The 26,112-nt window shown below is 45.0% G+C and overlaps 1 protein-coding gene across 2 annotated transcripts; it reads left to right on the top strand.

Moving 5' to 3' along the window:
- Positions 1-88: 88 nt before the first annotated feature.
- LOC119442901 (protein lin-10) lies at positions 89-26,112 on the top strand. 2 transcript variants are annotated; one of them, XM_037707954.2, is made up of 10 exons: positions 89-314; positions 954-1,956; positions 6,241-6,281; positions 10,545-10,621; positions 10,709-10,751; positions 14,529-14,671; positions 18,007-18,093; positions 21,131-21,334; positions 22,741-23,358; positions 24,746-26,112. In XM_037707954.2, exons 2-10 carry the CDS (start codon positions 977-979, stop codon positions 24,815-24,817), a joined length of 2,265 nt encoding a protein of 754 aa, XP_037563882.1. In that variant the 5' UTR covers positions 89-314; positions 954-976; the 3' UTR covers positions 24,818-26,112. The 2 variants fall into 2 exon arrangements, with proteins under 2 accessions (XP_037563882.1, XP_037563885.1); XM_037707957.2 differs by lacking the exons at positions 10,545-10,621; positions 10,709-10,751.

Genomic DNA, 26,112 nt, shown 5'->3' with positions numbered 1-26,112 from the left:
AAACAAAAAATACCTTAAGAGGCGCGTGTAGAAGTGAACGCGCAAGATAAAATTGCTAATGCGTCGTCTGACACGTGACCGCCGGGGCGCTGTGCTCGAGGGTGCGACGTGAAGCGCTCCGCAGTTATGGGTGTATGTGGGCGCTGCGTGTGTCCGCCAGCTCGGCGACGAACACCGTCGTGGGCTCGGCTCTGGCAGCCGTTGTGAAACATTGGCGAGGCCGTTTACGGCCGTGAGACCAGGTCTGACCGCTCTTGTGTATCCATGCCTTCCGCCATACCCCTGCTTTCAGGGGTTCTCTACCTCGGTACTGGGTAAGCCTAACTCCTTAGCTGATAATGTTTTCCGTTTCTGATTGATACTTCGTAACCTTTACAATGTCATTTTGCAGCTGTAAAATCGTGCATCAATTATCTGTATGGATATTAATTGCAGTTCCCGACCTGTGAAATGCCTCCCGGCGTGTATGCGCGAAGCTGCATCGTAACCACCGGCTCCGCTGCTCGTTGATCTCGCGAATGTATCGTTGTGGGCAAATAATGCGCGACCTGGTATTTGGAAATCGTGATTTTGCCATGTGTTCACATATTATCTAAAGTACACGTCGTCGGTAGCATGCGCCAAGGTGGTGTATCCACTCAAGCATGAATCATCTGCTTACGCCGATCGATCCTGAACTGATGTAGCCAGGGTTCAACGCTACCAGCGTGGGGTTGGGTCATCGCGACCACCGCCTGGCTCGACCTGCAGCCTTTCCGACTTCTCTCACACACCGTGAGCAGCGATGTAGTCGAGCGTTGCGACCTTATGGCAGGTGTAGGCATACATGGCTCCACGTACTTTCTTTTGCTCCCGTTATTTCGCGAGTGTTCATGCATGCTAGGCGTCGCGCATTGCCGGCACCCTTCCGTCGCTTATGTAATTGCATTTTCGGACGTTTCCGCCGGGCACAGGAGGCTGAGGGGCCATCGGCAGCATGCACCCGTCGAGCGAGGCGAGCAGCGACACGGACGAAGTGGCGCGGCTCTTCCCCAAGTGCCGAGGTCGTCACGACGGCCACTCCCAAGACGACGACGATGAGGCGGACAGCCTGAACAACAACCACCACCCGATGGAGGACGGTTCTGTGGTAAGCGCCTACGACACGCCGTCGCGAATCGAGATCGCCGGCGGACGGGAGATTTTCTGCAAGAGCCGAAGTCGACCCAAGCGGCGCCAGCGCGATGCTGGCGAGGCGTGGGAGGACGAACCGCTCGTGTACGAGGCGCCGGTCTGCGGTGCAGAAGTGTACGATGATATTGACGAGCGCACCAACGCGCCGGCACGTCTCATTGGTAACGTGCCTATCGCTCAGTACGAGGGTTCACCGCGCCGCTACGGACCGCGGCCGGGTTACCCGCAGCGCGTGGCTGCTGACGCCCAGGAAGCGGACGAAAACACTGTGTGCGGAAGCTCGTACGTCGGTCAGCGACTGGCGGGGGCCACGCCGAGTCCCCGCACCCCCCCAAGCCCTCGACCTCCTAGCCCGCGCCTCGGAGGCACGCCGGCCGCAGCGAGCCCCGACCCAGGGAGTCCGGGTGGTGGAAGCCCCCGCAGGCTGAGCCCGCGGCCACGAAGTAACAGCAGTACGGAGACCGGCGAACAGATGGACGAACAGACGAGGAATCTGACGCTTTCTCCCGACGGCACGGATTGCGAGTCGGCCAGCGAGGCCATGTCACTAGCGGGCTCGGCCGACGCGCCGCTAGCCATGCCCGTGCTCGAGGACGGCCTCTCCAGTGGCCACCTGTCGGACACGGAAGGGTCTGTCGGGGGAGGCACACAGCCACCCTCGGACGATGTGGTGTCGGATGCCATCCGTGAGATCCAGCAGGCTATCCAACACAGCAAGCGCCTGGCACTCAAGAGCTGTGGTCCTGCCGAAAGAGGGGATGCTCCACCCGTGTGGGTGCCCAGGTAAAGGCTGTGGCTTGATCATTTGACAGCATTGTTGTGGAATAATTAGCAGTGGTTGTCTACATACAGTTAAGGAGCCTATAGATGTGCTTTTTAATGTGTAATTCTCTAAAGCTCGAGTATCATCTTTTGACTGTAGTAATACCCGTGTCACACGGGCGTTTGGAAGGCCTTCCAACCGAGTCTGTTGACTCAAGTTCGAGCTGCTAAACAGGCGGTTTCGAAGGCCGCCAAGTCAATAGTCTATCAAGTCAACGGAGCACCCTAGAACTCTATGGAAACCCCGATGGCCTTTGAGCAACAAAGCCGAAACAGCGCCAACAATCAATGTGCTCGTACTCACGGATAGAAAGAAAAAAATCAAACCAAATGCTCTCAAAAATAGTATATATGAGTGTTATTAATAATTTAATAAAGTATATTATTCACTTGAAATGTGCGAACTGCACATACTCACAACAGCGACGGGCTTGTGTTCATCGTGCCAGTTTCGCCACTCAATAACTTAAATGCTAAACATATATTTATAGCAATGTGTAAACAATTTATTAAAATACATTTCTGTGCTTTTGAGCGGATTTAATATTTAACTTTTGGTGACATGAAAACGACGCTAAAGATCCGCAGTGCCACAATTTTTGCGAGAAACGCCTGAACCATTCAATGGCCTTTCAAGAGTGCCGTGTAGCACCGCCACAACTTCTTTCAGTCGATAGAGCTGTGGCATTTCGAAGGCCATCGATTGTAAGGCCTTCCAAGCGTGCCCGTGTGATACGGATAACAAATGTTACAGTGTACTGGCAAGGTGGTCTGGCACAGCAAACAGTATAAGTGTGGTGCCATTGCTTACTGTACATGTGCAGTGATGTCGAACTCATATTGTGTACCATTTTGAGGGCCGCATTCCTGATTTGCTGCAATTATTTCTCGGATAATGCACATGTTACTGTATGCTCCAGTTCTACACAACCACCATGTCTCTTGTGTTCTGCTGTCTGTACTTTATGCTGTAGTTCAAAGCCACTGATTGCAAAATGTTTTGTCATTTTGTGATACTGAAAGCCATGTAACAACCAAGAGATAATGAAACCATGGGAAAACATAAGGGAAGTTATTTGTAGTTTGTAGTAAATTATAAGGATTGATGCCTTCACTTAGTATACGAGGTTTATGAGCGGCCTGCTCCTAAAGAAGTTCATGTGCTATGATGTGACACTGACATACTTTCACTTGAAACGTGATATAGTTTATCTGATGGCGAGCAATATGTTCAACATCTTCTGCTATGGCCATGAGTGGCACCGGCTAGAACTTCCTGGGTTAGATCTTGTACACATACACACATACCCAAGAATGTGGATGTGGGAACAGCCGCCGCCGTAGTATACTTGGCAGTGAAATGCACTTTTAATGCAAATGTTGTGGGTTCGGCTGCCACCAGCAGCAAGTTGCTTTATCGTCCTCTTTCATTTTTCCTTTAGCTCATTGTTTCTAATAGGGGTGGGTGAATATTCAAAATTTTTTATTTGAGTTGAATATTACACATTACTCATATTTGAAAATTAACTATTCGGTATTTTCGAATATCGAAACTTACCAAATATTTTGCAACAACTGACTGGTAAAGTCAATTTACTGTTCTCTACCTGCTAAGCAAAGTATTGCAAATTTAAAAATGAAATGACAAAACTTTTAAAAGCCAAGCAGAAACTAAATGGATAATGCAAGCTTTGTTTTCAGTTGCGTGGCAGAAGTCTACATGACAACCCGTGATTTTTGCTTGTAGCCTAGCTGTAAATTAGTATTTCTTTTCCTTGCAGTCTAGTCATGTAGTTTTTTCTTTTTATGCTACAGCCAGTAGTGTTCTCCTCAGAACAGGCCCTTTTACATGTATCTACATCAAGCAAGTCCATTAGCAACTTCTGATCTTCTTTCAGCAACAATATATTTAGCTTTTTCAACATCTAATCCAACAGCAGCTATTCATTCTTGGAAAGCTCGTTTGCAACCAGGCTCTAAAGATATTGAGAGGCTGTTCGTGCAATTTTTTCATTGACAATTAGCGATGTGTTGTTTAAAACTGGTCATAATTATCCATGATAGTTTGTAATTTCACACTAGTCATTACAAACGTGATACCCAATGATACAGAGATAAATGTTCCTTCTATTAATATATGTGTTTGACTATTCAATATTTTATTTTATATTCGATACTTACTATTCGGATTCGATTCGTATTAAAAAAAAAACTATATTTGCTCATCTCACCAATTTCTACACTTCAATTAAAACTACTAACTTCCCCTATGCTTTCCTTGGCTTCATTATCTGTTGGCTTCGTGTGGTTGTAACAAAAAACGGGCCCCTCGGTACCCCTTTTTCTGGAAAGCCAGGTTGTCAACCCTGCTTTCTTTAATATAACATAACAATGTAACATTGTGATGTGTAGTAGTTACTGCTGTTTCAACTTAAGAAGTGTATTGTGGACTAGGAATGAGTGGTAACTCTCTGCTTTTTGCTTTTTTTGCTTTTGGAACAATGAGCATACTACCTTGCTTGTGCTGTAGGTCAGCTCTGAAAAAGCATATGTGAGATTGGGCAGCCCACGCATTCATTTGAAACTCTGCATCATTTGAACATTCCGTAGTGCATAAGGCCTATGCAATTTTACTGTAAAGTCACACATTGTATATATTAAAATTACTTGTCAGCACAACAAAATACTCTTGCTTGTTAAGTTGCGAGGTATATATAATTATATAGAAGAGCGCCCTTTGCTCTTTTAATGTTAAGCGTCCATTGCATAACAGATTTTTCACCTATTCAACACTCATCAGCACTCTAGACTAACACATCTCAATCTAACCATAAGGCATGCATCGAGAAAGGAGCACAACCTAATAATCGCAAGTCCTTATAATGTTATTTCTACAATATTGACAGCAACAAATATTTTTTGGGGTGCACATGCGTCAAACCTGTGTTTATGTATTTAGTGTACAAGCATTGCAGTACATTTACCAACACATAATAAAGCCAGTTGCAGGAAAACGAGTGTTCTTTTTCCTACATCTTCAGCATGATTATCATGTTTTGTTTTGAGGGGTGTTCTCTGTGATGCTGTGCCCAAGATTGGGCTCAAGCTGAAAGAGAGAAATTTACTCCTTGTAGTGGACAATCTATTTTTCAATTGATGTTGATTTGTAGGGTTTAGTCACAAGTTTTTAGTGTTTTTGAAACATTTAACCTGTTCACTTGCCAAGAAGTATACAGGATAACAAAGAGACTGTAATGCCATCTGTGCACATGATCTTGGTTTTGTTATGTACTCCTTCTTTTTGCTTAGGAGCAGTCGTTTGCTAATTTTATCTTGACTGAGGCTTTTCTGCACACTTCGATGACTGACATTCTGCTCTCACCTCAATGGGACTCTCATTATTTTTGCAGCATTGATTGCTCTTTAACCTTTTATTGTTATACTAACTTCAGCGGTATGGCAGAACTTAAAGGGCTTGTACAAAATCTGTAACCAAACTCATCCAATCAAGCTCTCATTTCGTTCGTTTTCAATGCTAGAAAAGAACATCTGCAGTGCTAAAGTTAATTCTTTAGTGTAATAAATGGGTGCCTTCAAAATCCCATTTAGTTTATTATCTCTTGAATGTGGCTAAGAAAGCAACAAAATGTATTGGAAGTTATTTTAAATGTACGATGCTGTTGATAGCACATTTTAAAAATTGTTTACAAAAAGCACCATAATATCTTATGTAAGAAATGGCTTTTGGTGACGATGACTAGGCCGTAAGAAGATATTGCGGAACAGCTTCCAGCATCCTAACTTGTTTTCATATTTACTCATACCAGCGCAGGTTCTGAACACAAATTGGCACTAGTGACCCTGTTGCTTTTCATTATTAGCTTAGAAGCTGCATCTGAAACTGCACAGGTTTGTGCGAACTCAAGATCTTGTTCATTGTGAGATGGACGCACAAGAGCCATTTTGCTGTGCACCCCAGTATCTTTGTTCCTGTGCAATTATGGTTTCACTTAGTCGTCGTAAGCAGAAATTTTAATGTATTCATGCTGTAACAATGTTAGCAGCTAAAAAAAAAAAGCAAGGTTTATTGCAAATTCTTGATTTTGAGAGCAGTGTTGGAAGGATTAAGTGATAGCACACAATCGTTTCAGCAGAGGCTCTGGTCAGTTTACAGTGTAGCCATAGCACTATCACTGGAAAAAGAATTGTTGTGGAGCCTAGATGAAATTATTTTATACTTTGCAGGCTTTCTCAGTCTACCCGAGAGGACCAGGCCCCTGATGACGGTTAGTTTTTTTTTTTTTTTCTTTTTTCGTGCATTTGCATGAAATGCATGGAAATGTCTCTTAACAGTCAGTGTTAAACTAATGGCTTTTTGGGCTGTGTGAATACTCAGTATCTTTGAAATGGTGGCACCAGTTGGCAGCCACAAATCTTTATTGATGTGAAAGCATCAAATGGCCCATTGAGCAAAGAAGCCGGCAGCGTCTGTTGCCGCAAAACTTCCCATTGCCTGCGACGCCACGTCAGGTGCGCACCTCGTGCACTTGTGACGGTGGCTCGCGCTTGCTGGCTCGGGCCTCAACGGAGCTGAGCGGGCGAAAGGCACCACCTGCTGCCGTGGTATTGTGTGAAGGAGAGGGCGACAGAACTGGTCCCTTGAATTATCGCCCGATATCACTCGCCTGTATTGCCTGCAAACTTCTTGAACACATAATCTATTCTCATGTTGCCTCTCATCTTGAAGCTAACTCTTTCCTTTTCAGTAACGAGCATGGCTTCTGACCAGGTCACTCATGTGAAACTGAACTCTTTGAATTCACTACTGACCTCCATTTAAACCTTGATTCTCTCTTTCAAACATATACGTAATTTACCTAGAATTTTCGAAAGCCTTTGACCGCGTACCTCACTAACGACTAATGATCAAAGTAAGCAGCTTATGTCTCCATCATCTAATCACGTCCTGGATCCGGTGCTTCCTAATTGGCCGATCACAGTTTACAGTGATTGGGCACCATTACTCTACAGTCGCCGAAGTGGTATCTGGAGTACCGCAAGGTTCAGTTCTTGGACCCCTTTTGTTTTTAATTTTCATTAATGACCTCCCTTCTGGTATTTCGTCATCCATCCGGCTCTTTGCCGATGACTGCGTGCTGTACCGCCGTATAAACTCGTACAATGATCAGTTGCTTTTACAGCGTGACCTCACTACAATTGAAAAATGGTGCACAGAGTGGCTCATGCAGCTAAACGTAAAAAAACGGAAGTTCATGTGCGTATCGCGGAAACACTCTCTCATGTCATCCTCTTATTGTTTGCATTCCCTTCCTATTGAGCTGGTTCAATTATACAGGTACCTTGGTGTCATCATCACTAGCAAGCTTACATGGCCAGAACATATCCAAAACCTGGTTACTCCCACTAATCGATCCCTGGGATTCATAAGACGGTTACTATCATCGTCACCTCCTGTGATCCATCAACTAGCTTATGAGACATTTATCCGTACTAAACTGGAATTCGCATTCGGCAATATGGAACCCCATCAAGTGTACCTTGTTGAGCTACTTGAAGCCATCCAAAACCACGCAGCCCGGTTTACTACATCCCAGTATGACTATTGGCTAAGTGTTAGAAACATCAAATCTGTGGGGTCTCACACATGCTCGTGACCGATTAGCGAGCGAATATGTTCGCCCCATGCTATGACACCATCGCCTAGTCGTTCACGTTTACAGTCACGCGAACGGTGGCATGTTCGAACGATCCGTGTTCGTCCATACCGGTGCCCTCCTCCTAGCCACGCGAGACGCTCTCGCGAAGCGTGGATCGGCGCACGCACGGAACATCCGCATCGCTCACCGTCCCCAACCCGAAGAAGAAGCGCCTTCCATCTTTTTCTCCCAAGTCGCCCCGCTGTTCGGTGGCGTTAGCATCGCGACACTCGTGCCATCTCTCACAATGCACCGCAACCACTACGACCGCCGCCGGTGCTTAGCCACGCGGAGAAGCCGGACTACAGGAGTCGCGAGCTATGCAGGGAAAACAACATCAGGGGACGCGTGAGAGTCGTGCATCCCCACATCCCCCCAACCTTAAATCACTACACATACTCCGGCGAAACATGTCACATGGTCTATCAACGCGCGCGTCGCGAACGAAAGTTAGTACATGCGACAGTGGCCGCGCCAAGGAAATGTCCACACGTTATCCACAACATGCCAGCCAACATTGTCTCTGGGGTCCACCGCTTGCATCCGTTGGTCACAGCACCACCTCTGCAGATTCGACGGCACGACTCCACCCCAGGACTCCGGAAAAGGCGGCGCAGAAGTTGGCACGAGCAAGCGTCGCTCGCGCCGACGCACCCTGCTGGCGACAGCCGCAGTAGCCGTTGGTGACTGCCGGCTCTTTTCCCAGCCGCCGAGGGTTGCGAGCCGGACACAGCAGCCGCCGAAGTCACTGCACCGAACTGGCCCCAGGCATCTGCATCGCCTGGGGTAGCTCGATTGTAGTCCGGGGCAGCAGCACTGACGATGTGCAGGTGACAGCAAACTAGGGGTGACTCTACTCACGCTGCGTACACTCAACGCACTCGACAAACACTAAAGTAGTGCAAGGGAGAGGAATTCGGCATACGCATTGCCCACGTGGTACGATGTTCAATTCGGCTAGCAAAATTTCGGGCGGCATTTCATATGCTAAGTTCACGTGCATAAAGCTTACTTTCTTAAGTCAAACGAGTAATTTCAATTCATGCAAGACGAACTAATGAGGGAAACAATGTGCCACACCTCAACACCACGGTCCACCAGGTTGTGTCCCTCAACCTGCGACAGGCGGCTTTGTAAAGCCTTAGGCCTAATCCGTTGCTACTTTAACAACAACCGGCATCCAAAGAAAAAAAAATTTACCCAATATGGGCACAACATGCAGCCGTGAGGAGACGTTAGCTCTGTGAGGTGGCCCTATCCCGCTCGGTACACACAGCATCCGAGTTGACGGCGCCCACCGTCCCAGACGGTGTCGGAGAGCCCGGTGCCAGGCTGCAATACCAGACAGCCCGTAGCCGCACCCGCTGCCCGCGGCCACCCACCTCCCAGAGCCACGACTTCCGAAGTCAAAGTGATAGAAGAAGCTATTTACATAAGAAATTTGGAACACCCACGAGTCTTCTGTACTCGCTCGCTTCAGGCTTGCCAATGCTCCGCGGGCGCTAGGCTTCGCTCTCCCAGGATGCAGACCACGTGGCTCTCGTACCGACGAGTGTACTTCAACACTCGCGAAAAGGCTTAGCATGTTGAAAAGTTCAAACATGCTACAGCAACCGTCGCCTCGCTCAAGAAAGCACGCCGCCGACACTAGCGATTAAAATCCACACTAGGACTACGCTTCATAGCGAGCGAATATGTTCGCCCCATGCTATGACACCATTGCCTAGTCGTTCACGTGTACTGTCACGCGAACGGTGGCATGTTCGAACAATCTGTGTTCGTTCATACCGGTGCCCTCCTCCTAGGCACGCGAGACGGTCTCGCGAAGCGTGGATCGGCGCACACGTGGAACATCTGCATCGCTCACCGTCCTTAACCCGAAGAGGAAGCACCTTCCACCTTTTTCTCCCAAGTCACCCCGCTGTTCGGTGGCGTTAGCATCGCGACACTCGTGCCATCTCTCGTAATGTGCCGCAACCACTACAACCGCCGCCGGCGCTTAGCCACGCGGAGAAGCCGGACTGCAGGAGACGCGAGCTATGCGGAGAAAACAACATCAGGGGACGCGTGAGAGTCGCGCATCCTCATAAATCATCCCTTCACATCCAATCATTAGAACATCGCCGAAAGATCTCACGCTTATGCCTCTTTCAAAAGCTCTATAACTGTACAATTTCCGACATTTACGCAACTAGCTTCTTTTGCCACCCAACCGTACTTCACGCCATCTTTATGGCTCTACTAAATCCTTCAACAACTCTTTCTTGCCGGTAGCTATTGCAGAATGGAACAGTTTACCTGACTACATAGTAATTGAACGTAACCCTACTAAGTTTCGAAACATACTAATAAACTTTCTGAGTATTGATGCTTACGTATTTGACTTATTATTGCTGTATCACACTTTTTTTTTTTTTTTTGAGTGCATTGGTTATTACTTTGTACGTTTGACTGTCATTGCATTACACCTTCTTTACCCTTCTGAATGTTATTGTTATTGATTTTAAATCAGTCGTGACTGTTTCAACGTTTCTTTTTCTTATGTATTATCATGTTAATTATTCAATTAAGCATTTTCATCTCTCTTAGAAGTAATGGGCCCCCTCATCGTGTAATTTAGCTCAAAGGTTAGAATTGTGCAATCTGCCACAGGCAATTTTTCAAATTTTGGTGCAGCTAAAAGAAAATGCCTGGTATACATATGACAATATGGTATTGTCATTGTCAAATTTTTTTGGTATTCATACAGCTCAAAAGAAACTAATGAATTTCTGACATGCGTGGTTTGCTGTGAACTAACACCGCGCGCATTTGTGCATGTCCCCACCCCAGATTGTGACACAGATCAGGAAACTGACAGACTTCTGGGGGCGCAGCGTTCGGATGACCGGGGCTTCTTTGATGACAAGGTAATCTGACTTTCGGGCACCTCTAGTTCTTTTCTTCCCTATGGCTTGCCTTGAGCATTGCTTTGTGTCCCCTTGTGGTTCTCACAGGCCCAGAATTCTGTGGGAAAAAAGAAAAACACTTCAAAGGAAGGTAAGTGATGCGATTCATTACTCAGCCTCTCAGTGGAGTCAAAAATGCGTTGCAAAGTTGTGAATAATGTGAACTCAGAACAAGCACAATTACTGCACGGTGTAACCTATAAGAATGGAGAAGGCAGAATGGAGGTGAGAGCACACATGGCTAACTACTGACTGAAATCTCTAGCACTACCCTACGTGTAAATTATTTCACTCTATAAACAGGCTATTGCTTCTGAAGCTTGCCAACAGTTTCTAATTTTTTAAACGCACATATATTATTTGGCTAGTTGTTGCGTCGATTTGGAATCGTCTTGGGGCCAGTGTAAAAGAACACATTTCTTGTCCTATCTTTCCTTCCTTGCCCCTTGCTTTTTTGAAGGTAGATCGTAAGGTGCATTTCGAAGTTTTCAGTATTTTCCTGTACCTGTGCTGCAAATGTTTTTTTTTTTTGTGTGTGCATTAAATAAAGATTTCAGTCGCTAGTTAGCCATGCATCATATTGCCTTCTCTCTGTCATACACCAACTGTCTCTGGAGAAATTCGCTGCTCAAAACGAGCGCTTCAGGCCAGCTTCAGAGCTCACTCACTCAAGTTGGTTTTCTGGAAAGGCACCACCTGTGCTAAAACTTGCCTAAAGTAGTGTAGTACTGTACAGAGGAGTACACACAAGTTTCCAGTCTCTCAATGAGTGTAGTGCCATTCTTTTTTGGTGGGCCTACTGCAATAAATGGCTTTCTTATCTGAGCAAATTTCATTTTTTTTTTAATTTCCCTCGTCTTATTGTGCTAGCTGTGTGAAACCAGCGCCAGTGCAAGCAGAGCTGGATGTTTCTTGCAGAATAGCAGTGCTGGCAGCTCGTTGGTGTCTCATGAGGCCTCGGGCACATTTCTTTCATTCCGTTTCCTCTGCACTGTCTTCATCTGCTTTTCTTGCCTTCACTCGCTCACTGCTCTCTCTATGTGCCTGGATCACCAACACTGTCACCCATTTTGGTGAGTTCTCCGAGTGCACTTGCCACCTTTACTTTTTGCATTTTGAGGAGAACTAACATGAACCTGACTCACACATGTGCTGTGAGGAAGTTGGCTTTTGTGCATGCAAGTTTGTGTAAGCCCTTGAATTGGATCCACTTTCTCATTGTACAGGTGTGAACTGAACAGATTAACTTCGCTTGCATTTCAGTAGTTTATTCATTTTGTAAAACTTATGTAATATTTACTTATGTATTGGCAATATTATTACTTTGCATGAGTTTTGAGCACAAGTAATAATGCGCTAGTAAATAATAGAATTTTAGCATTGTAAAGTGCACACAGCGTTCTGCAATAGTGGTCATATGGTGCAAGTGCTGCATATTAGGCTATGTTGTGCTATCACTTGTTATATCCATCTGTACTGATGATGTCAGTTTTAGCAATGATAAAACATCACTAATAGAGTAGTTTTTAGGTAACAATGTGGTTCTGTAAAGAAATCCTGGAAGCTTCAGTAATTATGGTTCCTGATTTGGTTCATAATTTTTAAAAAATTTGTTTGATTTCGTTTTTATGGGTTATGGGAATATAAAACTGACCCCGGGAACGGATGTACTATGTTCATTTCTAAACCAATCTTATTGCTTTCCTGTAATGTACTGTTGTGTGGTGTGAGTTTTTTTTCATAATTCATAATATAGGACACATGCAATATTGGTTGATGCTGCTCCACTGGCACCTGCCATTTGCTCAGTGCATATTTTTTAACATCGATGCACAGTCATTTTGGTAATTTTCATTTGCATGGCACTGGCAATTTGCATGGTGCATTGTTGTCTTGCAGATACAGTAGGCTCCATTTTGCGAAGCCAAATTCTCTGATAAGGTAAATGGGTCTGTAGCCTTTAAGTTTCTAGGCTCATTTTTGCCTCCCAATGAGGCTAGAAATCTACTGAGGTTTTACAAATTTGTAATAATACTTTTTATGAGTCGAACCAACTTATAACAATATTCAAGTGCCAAGAAAATCCCATTGTTATAACCGATAATTGTTATGACGGGGTTGCACAAAAAAATTTGCATAGAGGCTGGTGTGAAAATGGGCTTGTGTTTTTTTCTTTTGAGACACTTTCTTTCTTTTTCTTCTTTTTTTAGAGCACACACCCCGTAGCTAGATTTAATTGCTATAACCGATAACACAGCATGGGGGGGGGGGGGGGGGGACCATTGTAGTGAGCTGTTTAAACATTTTACCATAGAACACATACAAAAGTTGACTGCATCAGCTGCTCATCGTTATATGCAATGTATTGTTAAAACCGATATCATTTTGAGTGGCTTCGATTGTATATTTGACTTATACGATGTTCGCCCGTGTCTTGTGCATCGGGGGCACGTTCAAGAACCCCAGGGGGTCAAAATTAATCCGGAGTCCCCGACTACAGTGTGCCTCATAATCGGATCATGGTTTTGGCATGTAAAACCCCAGAATTTAACTAAAAGGCATTTTATAGAGTGCATAGGAAGACTTATACATATATGTATCACTGTGTAAGACTAAGTGTTGCAGCAATGTGTGCATCTTACCTCTGTATTCACAAACAGACCTCAAGTTGCAGCTGTCCTTGACTGCCGAGTTGAATACAGTGCCACCCTTTATGACTGAAGAAAACACTGTGGTTCAGTAATGCTTCTTCCTAATTCCTATGACAAGGGATTGCTTGAGAAATGCACCTTTCTCAAGCCAAAGAGCGCCTGGTCACAAACGTTTTGCTCGGGAATTGCCGAGGAGCGTTGGGGAAGGGCAATGACGACTTCAGTCAAGGGGTGGCGCTACCATCACTTTTTATAAGCAAGGTCGAGTGCTGAGTAGAGGAGCATTACTGGGCTTCACTGTTTTTTAGATTGCTAGCACAGATTAAAAGACGGAATAGTTAATAATTCCGAATTGTAATGAAACCATGGAGAGTGCTTCATTTATGCACTTCAATGTTAATTCAGCAGGAATAAATTTAGAACAAAAGAAAGCAGCAGCCGCCAACTTTCATTTGATTGGTGTGGCTTAAGTATTAGGCTGAGCTGAATTAGGCTGATTGTGTTTACTTGGTGTTTATTTTGTGTTACATAGATTAATTTTTAAAGGAGTACTGACATCTATTTAAGAAGGTGTAGACACATGTTTACTGTGTTAGATTAAGTTTTATAGGAGTACTGGACATTCATTTAAGAAATTGCAGACACTCTACCACGCACAGCAAGGATGTAGTTAGGGCATCACTTAAAGATATGTTAAGTTGCTGCTAAAGTTGTCTCGATATGCCAGAACTGGCATTGTTGACATTATTGTGACATCATGACGCGGAACAAAATTTGGTGACATCGTGTAGCAGTAAGGCAAGGTATGACAATTGTGTTAATAAAAAATAAGTGATTCACATGTTTGTTGTAGCTGCTCTCCTATGTGGCATCTGCATAAGGAATGGATCAGCCAACATAACATCACCTCATGATGCGTGCACATCCTGTATACTGAAACTGAAGCTGGTTTGCAGAAAGAAGTGTTGCAGTAAATTATTTAGCATTCCCTGGTACTTGCAAGTATTTTATTTTTAAAGGGTTTAGGATACTTTTTATGTTCATTTAACACGCAAAAAGAAAAATGATGTTGAAGGTGTTGTCACTACTCCTTTAAGGTTTTGCAAATGCAGCACTAGCAAGAAACAGACATGCTGACGAACATGTTAAGGCGTTTGTTGTGTTTGACTGCACCAGCGGCGTTCTTGATGGCTGTCTCTTGCCTTGCTTCTGTGCAGTCCTGGTGCATGAACCTGCAGTGCTGATTGAAGGGGTGCTCTTCCGAGCCCGCTACTTAGGGTCGACACAGCTTGTGTGTGAGGGGCAGCCCACCAAGGCCACCCGCATGATCCAGGCAGAGGAGGCCGTGTCGCGCATCAAGGTTTGTTACACACTCAGCCCCCTCATTTTTTCTACAGACAACTGCTTTCCACGCTATTGGTAGTGTCAATTTTGTCTGGGCTTGTTACCATGGCAACTGACACACCACTGCAACCTTAACCAGAACAACTTTGCTTTGACTTACATTGAGCACAAGAGAAAGTCAACGCCTGTGCCACTGTGGCACAGGCGTTTTTTAGAACTCGCCACTGTGATAAGGCTGAGAGGACACCCAACTCATATCAGAATGTAAGCCAGTCTACTTTATTTGCTGCTGCCTGAGAGACTTCGTCATCTTGAGGACCACAAACTTCTTGAAGACTAATGATGAACCACTTCTGCAAACTTCTGTGAAGCTGATTAGACCTAAATGTAGTGAATGTGGAAGTGGGACACTGCATAAACATGTGCTCAACTTTCAGGAAGAAGCCACATACATGAACAGGTACGCCAGAAGCAACTGGGGAACATTCTCATTCAAAGCGTTACGGAAAACCTCCACTTTTGCAAAATGAGGTGGTTGCAGTCACCATGTAATACGTCTTGCAGTATATTTCATCACTTCATCACTGCGGCCAAGGGTGGCTTGTCGTTTAATGCATATGATGCTAAGTATTTCTCCATTCTTCAGTGTTTTCTCGATGTTTCTTTTTATCGTGCACCACACCAATGGCACTGTAAGCGTTTAGTGGTCATTCATGCTGATACTACTTGTATGCAAGCAAAAGCAATGTTTTACATGAATGGCTTGCATGGCTTTGTAAGTCTCCTGTGTCGTAAGGCATTTGGGACATATCGCCGGCCCATTTAATTAGTTTTACATAACAAACTTTAATGTGGACACTTACATAATTTCTTGTGTACAGTAGAATATCGTTAACTTGAACTCCAAGGGGACCGGAAATTTAAAATAAAACAAGAGTTGAAACTGACTAGAGCCCCTTTAAATATAGTGCCCGATCAATTGTGCGGGGCAGCGTGCAAAACCAAAACCGTCACTGTGCTCACATTGAAAAAGTCTTATCTTTCCGACATGTGCTGGAAGAAGCTTAGGTTCCGTATAAAGTCAAAGTGCGATAAGATTGTACCTCGCGCGCCATTTGCTGTGGGTGCGAGAGTGAGCCGAGAAGGATGGTGTCTTGACGCACCGCACTGTACTCCCACATGCCGAATGTTGGAGATGACGTGACCGAGTGCGTGCTAGGAGGGGGGCGTAGGTGAGCACGTGGTAACGGGATCGTGGGAAGCCTAATGTTGGAAATGATGTAATTGAGCGCGCGCTAGGAAGGAGACGGGGGGCGTAGGTGAGCACGCGGTAATGTGAATCCAAGTGCGCACTAGGACCTCCTTTCTGCTCCTTTAAGCTGGATGGGAAAGCAGGGTGTGCGCTGCTCTGCTTGCTGCGATTTGGTCTCGGCTTCACGTACATCTTTCCTCTTCATTTTTGTGCCACGTGACATTACGCTAGCTAGCGATGCATCGAACCTTCGCATTTGACTCGATCTTGTCCGAAAAGCGGTGCATGGGAGTGAGCTGATTTCGTTTGATTTTAAGCATTGCATAGTTTTTGGAGTTCTTATTTGCGGGAGTTTTTCTCTATTAAAGTACACAGAACATTGCTGGTACCAGTAGAGCAGTTTGATTTATCCATCAATTCGAATTGAGAGATTTTGAATTATTTGGACTTCACTGTATAATGTTATATTTGACATACAGTGACATAAAAAATTTTAGTGAATGCTTATGGTGAATTGATTTGCAGCACACCATGTTCGGGAATATATTTTTTTTTTTTGGGGGGGGGGGGGGGGGGCATAATATAGATCAAATGTGCACAGGCCTTCTTTGTGACTGTGTAGAATTATATTCCTCGTTATTGTGGTTGCTTAGTAAACACTGCATCTACATTTGTAATCTTGCTGGGGTGGGCAAATAAGTCAGTACCAGAATTGGCAATGATTTTGTTGCTATTGTTCAAGAACTATAAACTTAGCTTGCATTCCTTTTCTTCTACCACTGCTTCATGGAATAAGTCTCTGGTGAGTACCTCTGCTGAAGAAATTACTATCGTCAGCTGTCTGCATCCTTCGTTATGGCACATCTAATGACTGGATTTATTTATTCACTTTGATTTTTATTCTTCCATTCTTTTTTGCATGCTGCTTGCTTGCATTAAAAGTGAAATGCATAGGACTGAAATTAAATGGCATAAACATGTAGTTGACTTCGTTAATTTGACATTTTAATTTGACCATAGCCAATGGCTGGAAATGCTTCCATACTTTATCTGTGGAAGAACACTTAATTGGTTAAACTATAAAAGTAGTATGATGGAATATTTTAACTGCAGCAGATTGCCAGCAGGTAGATTGTATTCATGCACCACTTAATGTAAATGTACAAACACTCAAGCTGCCGATGATGATCGCAAGCTTTCAGAAAGTTTGGCATTCAGAAACTTTCAGGATACTGTCTGCATGCAGTGTACACATGAACTGTAACCTGCTGAATTTGAGCATGACATGTGAACATGAAAACTGTTGCTCAAGCCACTGACTCATGAGGACAGCAAATCTTGCTTGTGCCACTTTGCATGATACCACATATGGGGCTTTGAATTAAACTTAGGAATTAAGGCTGATTGTAGGACTGAAATGTGAGCGGCAGTTATTTACACTTGTTGGCACTGCTAACCAGGTCTTGTGGTGCTTTGGTCTTTGAAGACCATTTGTTCAGTTGGCGTCAAAAATTTATGGACTTTGTGGGACCTGAGAAAAAGCTGAATATTTCCGCAGCCAGGTATTTGGATTTTCAGGCTGTACGAGTGTGTGTGAACAACGTAGTGCTGTGCAGTTTTTCTGGCCGCTGCTCCGAAATTCAACTTTTTCACATAGTATGGTCCATTAACTTTTGACGCTGACTGTACATTGCCTACATGCAAGTATGGTAGGAGACCCCTGTAAGTAGACATCTCCAGTTGAAAGCTTTGTGTTCGGTGAAAGCTTCTAAGACATCCTTTAATCTGAGTTTTGTGTAATTTAAACTGACATCACATGCTTTTTTTAGGACAAATTAACGGAGGTTGACTGTAGGTCTTTCAAAGAACATTGCTCTCAGCCTGTGCTACATAAAGATAGATAATGGATGGTATAAAAAAAGACGGGATTTGTACAAGATTTTGTACTGTTAGCTTTAAAAGACGTCATGAAATATGCAGGTCTAGGTTCTTCTATCACCAAAGTCATGTATGCAGTCTGTTATGTCCTGGGACATGTATATAATGCAAGTGGTCTTATACATCGGCCATGGGGAATAATGTCCTGATGCTTTGTGCAGGCGCCCGAAGGAGAAGCACAACCTAGTACAGAAGTAGACCTGTTCATCTCCACCGAAAAGATCATGGTGCTCAATACTGACCTCAAGGTAACATCTGTTGCTTCTATGTTGGTGAATTCTCTGGGTAGTTGTGTTGATCCATAAGCACTTTCTTTTCAGAGACACAATTTCTACTAATAGTGCTAGATTTAAATGTGTTTGCATTCTAACACAATTTCATTCATTAAATTACAGTGTAGTATTAGTCAAAGTAAAATGTTAAGCTCACTTGTTGGTAGAAAGAACCATTGCAATGGTCTTTAAGTTGTACTTTTCCATCAGAAAAGCAATTGTATTTTGGTGATATAACCGTTTGAGCAATCCTGATGTTAGCAGGCACCATTTTCAGATTGTGGTTGTTATGCTACAGATTAATCTTCCCATTATCAATGCACAGTGTTTTGTACATTTTGTCATAGTGTTGTACATGTTCTTTTCTTAGCCGCACATGTTCCGTCACCACTTTTAATGGCTGAGTTGCTTGTGTCAAGTGCATGTGCACTTGCCAAAAATATCCACCATTTGAATTAGTTTCTTCAACATTGAGAAAGTCATCCATCCAACCGGTGGAAGGTGATATCAGCCTATTGCCCGACTGTGAAGTGTAGGTGCACTTTGCAGCACATAGGTGGACTGCTTCTTCATGTCAGTGCCTACTTAGTGTGCTCCTCTTGCAGAAGTACTACACAGGTGACATGGCTGGATGCACTTGCCCAGATTTGTATACTGTAAAATACCGCGGAAGCGCTCAGTTTTGCGCAAGCCCAGTATTAACATTTCCAAAACTGCAGAATTCTGAAAATTATATTTTAAGTGCCCACCCCCTCCAAAGGCCAGCATCAGCCGAAATATTCACCCCACTGCGGTCGCTACGAAACCGCTAGAGGCGATGGTGGGGATATTCGCTTTCTTGCGGTGGAAAGAGGAAGACCGATGGGGGTGAAGATAATGCAGAGTGACAATGAACAGTCCTTGAAAGAAAACCCAGTGGTTGCAGGGCTTTTGTGAGACACATCTTGATAAAGCGTGCACGCAGCCGCTGCTCCCACACTTGTGCAATCTGCTAGATGCACGATGCACTCCTACACTGTTGCAGGAAGATCAAAGTATCAGCAGAGTGAGTGTCAGCGACATATGCATTGACCTCTTATTCTGCACCTACTCGGAAGATTCGTTCGCTGCAATCAACGACGATGAGTAGGCGCTAGTGTACCCCATGATTTACCATTTGAGAATAGACATGCTTTCTTTGATTCTGTAGCCACCGCAGCCTGCCTCGAAGTTTTATTGCGATAGCAATTATATGGACACTCAAAAGCAGATTTCTGCCGTCGCCGTCGCCGTGAGGTTCCGTATGATGTCAATGGAGATGAAATCGTCGCCGTGCGCCGAACGCTGTATGTGCGAGTGAAAGGGCGCGAGGGGCGCGCGCTTTCACGGGGAGTGAACGCACGACAGAGAACAAACGCGCGTTCTGCGCCGTGCTCCCTTAAGGGCTGCAGAAATAGGCGTCTCTTTCCTCCTTTACAATCACCATATATGTAGAGCAAACGCGCCTTCTTCCGACGCGCGAGAGGCCGTGGGGGAGGGGGAGGGAAGGGAGGCGACGTTTAGCTGCGGCACCAAGTGCCTATTTATATCAGAGGCTCCTGCAACAGTCACTAACGCCGCACGCATTTTGAGCGAACGCGGGCTAAACGCCGACGGCGTCGACAACAGTTCTGCGTGTTGCCAGTGCTGCTGCATGTTCAAGTTTATACAGCTGATAAAGCTAATATCAGTACTCTGTATAGCTCTCTACAAATTTGCTATCGCAATTGATGCTTCGCCTTTTAGGTGAAACTGTGACAACTTTTTTTCATTGGCCGCTATTTTGGTTTTTACTGCTTCGGCCGGACAAGCGCCCATATCTAGATTAACTCAATTTTCAGTAAAGATGGGGTTGGCACTTCCACGGTATTTTATGGTAGTCACGTCCTGCTACATTGATTTCTGTACTAAAGGAAATTCTTATTATAATGAGTTTTTAAATTGTTATTATTATTATTATTATTATTATTATTCCCACCTAATGAGTGGCAGACTTGCAAAAAAGCAAAAAAAAAAAAATAAATAGAAAAAAAATAATTTTAGTTGGTCATGCTGCCTCAGCGGTTTTGGTAAGATAAAACTGAAAGGGGGTGGCTCTTGTTGAATTGCAAGATAAAAACTGTGACACGAAAAATATACCACTGGGGTTTTGCAACAAAAGAAATGTGAATACCACAAGAAGCGAGTTATCGCAGACAAAATTGAACCCTATAGTTAGTACCAGTAAAACTGAGGCTTTGCTCACATGACTGCCGAACAAGAAGTTGGTGTTGTACTGGCATATGATTTGTTTCAATTGCGTGGCTGTACTGTCTGGTGGGAATGCACGTGCTGCTCCAAAGACCAATGCAGCTGCTCGCACCTCCACCACAGTCTTAATCATGTGTTTTCAGAAATGACTGTGCTTGTTGCGTGCATTACAGAACAGATAACTGTAGTTGTGTGAGTTCACTTGTGACACCCTGGTATACCTATCGGTTGCTTGCCAATTTCTATGTTCACATTTGCTAAAGGTCTCATGAGAAAAGTTGAGACAATAGTACCACAAACTTGGTTCGGGGTGATGAGGCATTTGAAGTGAAGATGATGCACAATATTATGGTAGGTCATGTGCAAAGTGTGATCTGTGCCATTGATTACCAGTTCACACAGTGAAAGTAGCTGCTGACAGGGTGCAAAAATTGTGTCGTTACTGTGCTGTCAAAAAAATAAACATTCAGTGTTGACATATTGAGATAAGGCTTGTTCATGCACTGTCATGTTCATCCTATAACATCCCCCCCCCACTCCTTCACCCCTTTCTTCTTTATAATTGTTTCCCTTGAGTTCACCATAAAATTTTTTACTGCCGCAAGTCTTTCTTCGATGTCCTATGAATTCTGTTGTAGCAGGGTTGAGTCAAGATCATTAAGGCGGGGGAAATGTGTACTCTTTAAAGTGATGGTGTCGTGAAAGTGTCTAGACAGTACCTAGCTATGCATGTTTCTGCTTGCAGGAGATCATGATGGACCATGCACTACGAAGCATCTCCTACATTGCGGACATTGGGGACCTGGTGGTGCTAATGGCACGGAGGCGAACTCTGGAGGATGATGCGGGAGGCGGGAGTAAGCTGCGACGCACTCCTAAGATGGTCTGCCACGTGTTTGAGTCGGAAGAGGCCCAGTTCATTGCACAGTCCATCGGTCAGGCTTTCCAGGTAAGGCTCGTTTCTAACGAATGGCTCGTAAAGTTGCTGTTCACTGAAGAATGAGATTATGCTGCTGCTCGTTCTTGCTTCCTTTTTTTTTTTTCGTTGTATGTTTTCATTTTCTATCGTGCCTTGTGTGCTGTTTGCACAACTTTGTTCACCGTTGCTGTTACTGGGTACAGTGGAATCTCGATGATACGAATCTCATGGGGTCACGAAAAATATTCGTATTAGCCGAAATTCGTATCATCGAAGCACAATTAAAACTAGCTAAATTAAAGAGTCGGAGGTGAACTCACTCAGGCACACCTATGTAAAAAGCATTTACAGTATAGGCCACTTATAATGCAACCGTTTATAGTGCAGAACTGGCTACAACGCGGCCTTTTCCGACTCCCATTTACCCTCCCATAGAACTCCATGTATATGCATACCGCTTACATTGCAGCCACGTGAGACGAAATACCGGTTATAATGCGGCTTCCGCGGGAAAATCTCACCGACAAGGGCGGTAGCGAGCACGCTTCTCAATGAGGTGCGCCCACCGATGGGAGAGGAGATCAACGAGGGCGATGCGGAGGAGGAGCATGAGACGTGGAGCAACAGTCCAAGGGCGATAAAATCGTCGCCGCGCGCTGTATGTGTGAGTGAAAGTGCGCGGGGGACGCGCGCCTTCCCGGAGAGCGAACGTACAGCGTAGAGCATGCGTATCTTGCAACCGGGCGCAAGGGTAACTGGCGACACAATCTTCCACGCGAAAGGAGCAAAGTGGGAAGGCAGCGCGGGAAGGGGGGGGGGGGGGGGGGGGGACGGCGGCTTCTACTCTGCCAACAAATGCGTTCTTGTACTCTGCGCGTGTACCGGCTGTTGGTGTTGTCGCGCGCACTGTATCTTGAAAGCGATCTTCATACGGCTCTGACCTTTGTATGCGCTGTGCTTGCGCCGCTCAGTTTCCGTTGAAGAGATAGACTGCACGAACGTTTGCTCGCTGCGGCGGCCGGCCGCGCTTCCCCATGCCTGTGTGGGGAAAAGCACAAAAGCGCCACCACTTCAAACTCTTCGCGCCCAGTTGTGGCTTCCGCGCTGTCCGGCGCCGCGTCTGCGCCTCCGCACCAAAGTGCGTAACTGCGCGCTGTTCTCTTTCGCGGCCGTCGGTGGGACGGCGTTTATTCGTATCAACCAACGCGGGTCAAAAATCGATTCGTAACAACCGTTCTCTAGCACGTTGCAAAGTAATGGGGCTCGGCCGGGACCACAGAAAAATTTGTATCATCCGGAAATTAATATTAGCCGTGATCATATCATCTAGATTCCACTGTATTAGTATTGCAAGGCCTTAGTTCTTGGTCTTGGGCACTGGGTTCTTTTCTGAGTCAAAGTAGAACACTGTGTAACCGTAGCTTGGCATGCTGCAGGTGGCATACATGGAGTTTCTGAAGGCAAATGGAATTGAGGACTCATCTTTTGTCAAAGAGATGGACTACCAGGAAGTACTCAACTCTCAGGAAATCTTTGGGAACGAGCTGGAAATGTTTGCCAAAAAGGAACGCCAGAAGGAGGTGGTTGTGCCCAAGCACAAGGGTGAGATCCTGGGCATGGTCATCGTCGAGAGTGGCTGGGGCTCTATGCTGCCAACCGTGGTCGTGGCCAACATGGCGCACAACGGTCCAGCCGCCCGCTGCTCACAGCTGAACATAGGCGACCAGATCATTGCGATCAATGGAGTCAGCCTTGTGGGCCTGCCCCTTTCCACCTGTCAGGCATATGTCAAGAACACCAAACATCAGAGTGTGGTCAAGCTCACAGTAGTGCCCTGTGCACCTGTCGTCGAAGTCAAGATTAAACGACCTGACACTAAGTACCAGCTGGGCTTTAGTGTGCAGAATGGTGTTATCTGCAGCCTACTCCGTGGTGGCATTGCTGAGCGTGGTGGTGTACGGGTGGGTCATCGCATCATCGAGATTAATGGACAGAGTGTTGTAGCTGTGCCCCATGAGAAGATTGTGAATCTGCTGGCCACATCAGTTGGAGAGGTGAGTGGACAAATGCCTTAAATGGTAGGTTTCATGGGCATCCTGAAGTTATTTTCATTTTCGATGTACTGTCAGTAGCTTGTGAAGATATCACTGATGTAGTGACAAGTTGGCATGTGCTGCTGCTTGTACCAATTATTAACATAGCATTCAAAGTCTGATGCCCATTCACTTTGCACAGTACCACACATACTAATAGCGAATATAGTAGAACCCCGCTGTTACGTTCCTGGGTGCTGCGTTTACCCGGCTGTTACGTTGTTTTCGGCTGGTCCCGGCATAGCTCCCATAGGACCCAATGCATTGGAAACCCCACTGTTGTGTCACAACTGTGCGACCGTTCCCGCATCATGCGTTGCGAACTGCCACCTAGTGCCGGCCTTAGCAGCCGTGTTGACTTTTCATGTTGCTTGGCTTGGTGGCTTGACGATGAGATTGACCACCCAAAGTGCCAAAGGTGACATCCAAGGCGTATTTTCGGTTTCCGCCAGCAAGAGCATGGCCTTTGAGATCCGTATTTGCTATCTAAAGATGGTGTCTATGACGTGTTGGGGTCCTAAAATTGGTTTTAGCACATAGCTGTTCTTATAAAGTCCCATGTTTACAAGGTTATACGGACGATAAAACTACTATCCTCACTTTGCATAGCTGTCTACTAATTTGCTATCGCAATCAATGCTTCGGCTTTCTAGCAAAACTGCAACTTTTTTTCAAACTTAAGAATTCAAATAAGATTGGGTGCAGTTCATTTCTACTCTCATTTCTAAAATTTTCCTGTTTCTCGGCTCTTGCATTTCCCGGCTCTTACGTTTTTTTTTGTTTTGTTTTGTTTTTTACGGTCTCATGAAAAACGTATCAGCGAGGTTCTACTGTACCAGCTATAGGCAAGGTGCATTGAGGCCCTGCAGCATTGCAACCAGATCCCTGCATCATTGTCATTTAAATTTTAGCTCCTGACATAACAGGGTAACACAGCTGCAGAAATGACGCTCTACAGTGAAGCTTTGATTGTCGGTTATATTTTATACGCTGTGTTACGGAAAGCCAGGTGTAAAAAACGTGGACACGAGAACAATAAGGACAACACGAACTCCACTTGGGCATTGTAGTTGTTAAAATGAAGATGCTTTTTGATTCGTGAAAGTCGAGTCTCAACCTTGCATTACTGCTCATGTGTAATATTCCTTTCAGAATAAGTTTGTTGTCAGCACCAAAAGCATTAAAACACTGTAGATATGACCCAATTAAAATTCGTGCAAATAATTTCAAGCACAGCACCTTCTTAATCAAAGCATTGGAATAACCACCTTCACAAACAGTTATGTAGGTCATCATGCTTTCTTGCTACAACTGAACTTAATGTCTTCTCTCTTTTCTTTCCGTGCAGATTCACATGAAGACGATGCCAACATCCATGTTCAGGTTGTTGACTGGTCAGGAAACGCCCATGTACATCTGAGCAGTGTTGTGAGGATGCAGTGGCCACATGTCTGTTATAGTCCCCCATCTAGTCATGGTATTTTCTCTTACTGCAAGAGATTTGGCGTGTGTGAACATGCCAGAGCACCAACTCGACGTTTTGATTGAGAACAGCAGGCTGCCGAGAGTGCGCCACTTCGTATTGCCGTGGACCTATTCTACGTCTGTTTGCAAAGAGTCGTTATGAACTTTGCAGATAGTTCAGCACTAAATTGCATGGGCTTCTCTGCACCTTAGCTTTTCTGACAGCACTGTACAAGGTGTGGTCAAGATGCTGCCATTACTTCACTCAGGCACAACTGTATCTTCCCCTACCCCCCCAATGTTGGGTACCGTGTGGACAGTGGTGAGCCAGCAAGATGTTTGCGATGACGTGGAGGAGGAAGCGCAAGCCATCTTATCATGCACAGGTGGAAGTGATGCTTTATGGTCTCAGTATGGTACCACTTGCCTGTTGGGACCACACAAGAAGTGCCAAGGGTACCTCACAAGATTGCACTGAATGAAGTCTCCTTCATGAAAAAGTATCAGATGGAGTGATAACTGTACTTAATGCATGGAAAGGTTTTAGCTGTCGCAAAGTTTGTGGAGGGAGGACTCCCTTTGAGAAGGAACTGCTCCAGCACAGCTGTGCACGTCAATGGTGGTCTGGTATTGCGGATGCAGTGCAGCGAGATGCGCTGACGTGCTGCCAGGATTGGCCTTTGAACTGATAAGGGATGCTGTTTTTGATCAGGTCAGCTCTGTAAGAGCTCACACCTTTCCAACTGACATTTTTTTTTTCTTTTTTTCTACCAAGCAAGTCACATTGTGCCATGGCATCATCGTGTCGTTTAGCAACCAACTCATCTGCTAAGCCTGAGATGCATCGAGAGAGTGGTTTATGCAACTTCTGCATGATTCTTCCAGGGCATGTGTCTGCTAGAATAAATGCTCTCTTAAATGTGATGCATGCCAGTGAAAGTCGAGTAAGGCATACATCCACTGTGTGAACTGACATATTGCTGTTTGTCAAGACAAAAATGAAGAGTATACTGGAATGTGTGTGCTTTTGTGAAGAAATTATGGAAATCGATCTTATTTATAGGTGGAGACAAAGTCAGCAGCCCTATACATTTTTGTCAAGTCAGTCATAGTTCCTAAGAGCTTGGCATGGGCTGCGAATATTAAAGAAATAACAGGTTTTTGTCTGTTCACAGTCTGTAAAGACTTGCGAAGCGTTTCTGCTCGTAAAATGGAATCTCGTCAACAATAAAGAAATGCTCGTGCTGTCTA

The sequence above is a fragment of the Dermacentor silvarum genome, chromosome 2, assembly GCF_013339745.2.
Source record: "Dermacentor silvarum isolate Dsil-2018 chromosome 2, BIME_Dsil_1.4, whole genome shotgun sequence".
NCBI lineage: Eukaryota > Metazoa > Arthropoda > Arachnida > Ixodida > Ixodidae > Dermacentor > Dermacentor silvarum.
The sequence above is the reverse complement of the archived record's forward strand: the minus strand, read 5'-3'. Positions and strand labels throughout refer to the sequence as shown.